This window comes from Myotis davidii, unplaced genomic scaffold (assembly GCF_000327345.1).
Source record: "Myotis davidii unplaced genomic scaffold, ASM32734v1 scaffold185, whole genome shotgun sequence".
In the NCBI taxonomy this organism is placed as follows: Eukaryota; Metazoa; Chordata; class Mammalia; order Chiroptera; family Vespertilionidae; genus Myotis; species Myotis davidii.
Window position 1 is genome coordinate 3,856,598 of NW_006297811.1, and position 4,592 is coordinate 3,861,189.

General features: G+C 48.9%; 1 protein-coding gene across 1 annotated transcript in view; it reads left to right on the top strand.

The window, feature by feature from the left end:
* Positions 1-2: 2 nt before the first annotated feature.
* NT5E (5'-nucleotidase ecto) overlaps positions 3-4,592 on the top strand; it is a gene marked incomplete at its 5' end in the record, with an annotated part of 56,361 nt that continues 51,771 nt past the window's right edge. Inside the window, one exon of the mRNA XM_006773502.2 lies at positions 3-128. Within this exon, the coding sequence (XP_006773565.1) occupies positions 3-128 (126 nt within the window). The remainder of the gene's footprint in view (positions 129-4,592) is intronic.

Below are 4,592 nucleotides of genomic sequence, written 5' to 3' on the forward strand. Positions count from 1 at the left end.
TGCGCAGCCCCGGGCCCCACGTGCTGCTGCTCGACGCCGGCGACCAGTACCAGGGCACCATCTGGTTCACCGTGTACAAGGGGGCGGAGGTGGCGCACTTCATGAACGCCCTGGGCTACGACGCCATGGTAAGCGGCTGGCCCCGGACCCCCCGGAGGAGTGGGAACCGGGAGGGAAGCCGGGGTGGAGGAGGAGCCCGTGGCCTGGCACCAGGTGGCCAGCCAGCGCCTGGGAGCGAGGTAGGGAGAAGGGCCAGCGTGCCAAGTAGGTACAGACGCGGAAGTCTCTTGGATGATGCATCTAAACGTGTTGAAGTTGGCGCTCCCACCATGAGAGGTGGGTAGTTAGGGGAGCAGGAACCAGCCCTGCCTATCAGAGGATAAGCTGGGGCACGTCGGAGTTGGGCAGCTCTCAAGTAGACCTGTCACGCATCGTGCTCACTTGCTGCTCCCGCGGTCTTAGAATGCTTCATCTCGGTTTTACTGGAAGGAAAACTCGAGGTCAAAGTCCTTGGGTACATGATCCAGGGCACCAGCTCCCAAAGAGGAGACCTGTTATGTATGGATTCCAGAGCCCTTTGACCCCAACTTGACCTTGATGAAGTTCCCAGCCTGGGGTTAGGTGCTCTGCTCAGCTACCTTAAGTGTTGCAAGCTGTTTACTGTCTCCATGCCTCCGTTCTGGCGGCTAGAAAGTGGGGGTAAGAACTCTATGTACCTCGCAGAGTCGCCTGGCACATAGTACATGCAGCTTCTATACATGTTAGTTCTTCTTACCAGACACTGCTGTGTAAATCTAAGAAACGAAAGAAATTTCCAGAGGACCAGAATGCTGAAAACGCTGGGGTTTCAGAGGACTTCAATAAAACCAGTTTGGCAGCAGAGATTTAGGAAGCATCCAGCTTAAGAGATGAGGGACTCCTAGAACTCGTGCAAGAGTTTAAGTCCAAGCTCCCAAGTTCTCTGTTAAAGATGCTGCCTTATTTGTTGGACTGAATTTTGGAGAAGGAGCAGAGAGGGTTACACAGGAATGAATAAGTATAACCAGTTTGCGTGTTTAAGCAAACCCCTCCCCCAAGTTTAACCCTGTGTACTACCCTTGAGGAAGGAAGTCTGTGGAGAAACTGGGAACCAGAACTTAGGAGCGCCAGAAGAGAAAGAACAGAGCAAGGGTCCAGGGCAATCTGTGAAGTCCTGGCTGGGGAAGGGCAGGAGAGGTGTGGGCGAGTCTGGGGAACAGTGGCCTAACAAGACACTTTGTATGAGAAGAGTACAGAGGTCGGCAAAGCACAATGCTGGATTTTTTTCCTGGAAACTTGGAAAAAGGAGGACAGAAAAAGGTGATAAGAGAGTACAGCTATTTCGTTTTCTTCAACAAGAAAGCTCATTTTAGAGAGAGGAGAGAAGGGCAGATGGCTGGGTCTAAGGTTATCAGAACCTCTCAAAGCACCAGCAATTCAAAGGGATCCCCAAACCCCAGAGTTTATGGGGTGCTCAGTAGGAGAATGGTGGGTCCCAAGAACTCTGTGTGGCTTCACAGCCGGACCTGCCTGATGCTTAGTACACAGTAATGGCCAGATAAATATTTATCTAATTGGATTGTTATTAGCCTACTTCTCCATTTCCCCTCCAGAAGGGTAGAATAAACCTTACATGAGTTTGTTTTGATTTCACATATAAACCACAACTTTGTAAACTTTTCTTTCTGTGACACCCTTTTCTCCACAGTTGTGTAAACTCCTTTGGGCTGTTGTGCCCACAACCAAGGTCCATGCCCTTGACCGGAATCGAGCCCGGCTGGTTTTCTCTGATAATACTGTTTTCCTCTTTAAGTCACTGAGCTCCTGGTGTTAACCATCTTATCAAGTGTTTATGACAGGACTCTGGGCGAGGTGGGGGCCGCCTGCAAGTTCCAACCCAGCACCACCAGGAATGCTTTGAATGCTTTTTAGAATGTGGGATGGAATTATTTTCTTTTAAGTTTCACTCAGAGTGACTGGACTGGGGCTTGAGGCTACGTACATAGTTGGCAGGGGGTGAAGGAGGCGAGGAGCTCCAAGGGGGCTGGCTGAAAGCCACCTTCCTGATAGCATCTCATCAGGACTTGGTGCAATTCTGAGGTTTGACGAGCACAATTTTTTGACCTGCATCAAATCCTAGTTCTTGCAATGCTTTAGCATGTGGCAAAACACTGCCGTGTTGTTGTTTTGCAGCGATTTTTCACTGTCCTTTTGTTCATACTACTCTCAGGAAATTATTGATGTTCCGCTATAAAGGTTTCCCTGCCCGCCTGCCCGCCTACCCACTGCCCACTTCTTGAATCTCAGGAAACTGGAGATTCCAATCAAGTGGAAAACAGTTGTGGAGGGACAATCTCCAGTTCTCTAAAAGCCGGACCTGGTTAGAGGAGCCACAAATAAGGACTCAGGGGTGTGGGTGGCAAAGAGGAAGCTGCTGGAACCCAGCTAAACCCCAGGAGTTCCCTCCAGCAGAGTCTCTGAGGAGGCGTAGACTTCCTAGACCTGCTGCAGCCGGGTGAGGGCTGCTGGAGCAGTTCTGAGAGGCCCACAGGTCCCAGGGTGAGACTGCAGACCTCACAGACCCTGCTGGCAGACAGCTCTAGAGGGAGGACAGCAGAGCAAGGGAAGGCCTGGTGTCCCTGGGCAGCAGGAGGACAACATGGATGCACTCACTCCCACTGTGAGGGAGGCCTCGTTACTTTCCGGGCCTCAGGTTCCCTAACTGTAAAGCAGGAGGGATAACCCCATCCTGCACTGAACAATGCAAGTGATAAGTAATTTGAACCTCCCTAGTGCTCAGCAGAGGTTCATTCGTAGGTTCTAAAAAAAAAAAAAAAAGATTGAGAGGAAGGGATGGCTTGGGTCTTACAGCCATCCCCTTATCTGATTCTGACCACCTGGCACAGTCTACCTCCCTCCTCCATCCCTTCCACCATCTTTTCTAAGCCCCATTGTCTAAACTATCCTTAATGTTTACTCATTGAGCAGACTTATGAAATCCGCCCCGCCACCCAAGCACAAAGCCAAACGAATTCATCTCTACAAGTGAGAGTCTCACCATTGAGGTGGGTGGGCTGTGAGGAAGGGCAGCCTCCTCTCTAGCTGCCCTTGCTTCCGAGGCCTGGCCCCTGAGCCCACTTTCTGCCCAAAAGTCTGTGGCCTTAGCTTTAACGAATTGCTCCAGGGAGCCTGAGCCAGCAGCTGGGGTGGGGACCATCGCGCCTGTCTTTAACTCGCCCAGGGGACCACTAGCCAGGTACCCATGTCACGCTTAGGCAACCATTTTAATGTGTGAGATGTTTATGTTTTGTTCCTGTGTGTACTTGCAGAACCTTTATTATTTGAGGTGCTTGTTTTTAAATTATGTTACTCAGCTCATTCTGGTCCTTACTTTTGTCCTAAACTGGTATGATCTGTCCCTGTCATTTTGAGTCTACCGTGCACATACATATAACTGTGCATCATGCCCCACAGAAATCTCCCCCGCTCCCCCACGCCCCAGTGATGGGTCCACAGAGATCACGAAAATTATGTAATTCCACAAGCATGCTACTCCTAATAGCCTCCTGCCAGTACCGCTGGGAGCATTTCTTTGGGCAGGATTGCTGACCACAGGCACGTATATGTTGACTGACTAAGGCTGCCACATTGCTTCCTGAGTGACTGGAGCCCCCTCCTTCTCCCCCTCTTCCCCACGAAGATGTGAAGCCCTATCCTTACCCATACCTTGTGGCATTGTCCGTTTTCCAGCAGGTGTCAGGTGACATGCTTGCTTGATCTTGTATTTTTCTAATAAATAGTGAGTTTGATATATTTGTTGATTTTGGGGGGGGGGGCTTCCTCTTTCCTAATTGCATGTTCACATTATTTGCTCATTTTTAAAATTGGGTTTGCTCTATTTTTCTTGATTTCCAGAAGTTCTAGGTATTGATCTGTGGTCATTCTTAACCATTTGTATGCCGTACGCATCTATAGACGCAAGCAGTGGACCTTTTTTAATTAAATTCAAATTATCGTGGCAGTTAATGGGTTAAACTTTGAAAATATTTTTGATTATGTTATGTCCATTAACTTTGTCTATGGTATCTTTAATTGAACAGAAATTCTTCATTTGGTATTATCAAATTAATCTTTCCTTTAGCCTTGCAGTTTGTACTTTTGAAAGTTTACATGACTTTATCATTTGAAGTTTATCATCCCTGGTACTTATCACCAGAAATTCAGAGCTCAAACTAGATTATTATCTCTGCCTTTTGATGATAATAATCTATAATCTGGGGGTATGGCATCACCTCTCTGAGTCACTAGTTCCTTATCCTATATAATAAAAGGCTAATATGCAAATTGTCCCCTGGACCGCGAGTTTGACCAGGGGGTGGGGCCAGCTGGCCAACCTTCCACATCCCCTCCCTCACCGGCCCAATTGGTCACAATAGGGGCGGGCCAGCCGGACCCCACCAGTGCATGAATTCATGCACCGGGCCTCTAGTCCTATATAATAAAAGGCTAATATGCAAATTGACCGAACAGCAGAACAACCAGTCGCTATGATGCACACTGACCACCAGGGGGCA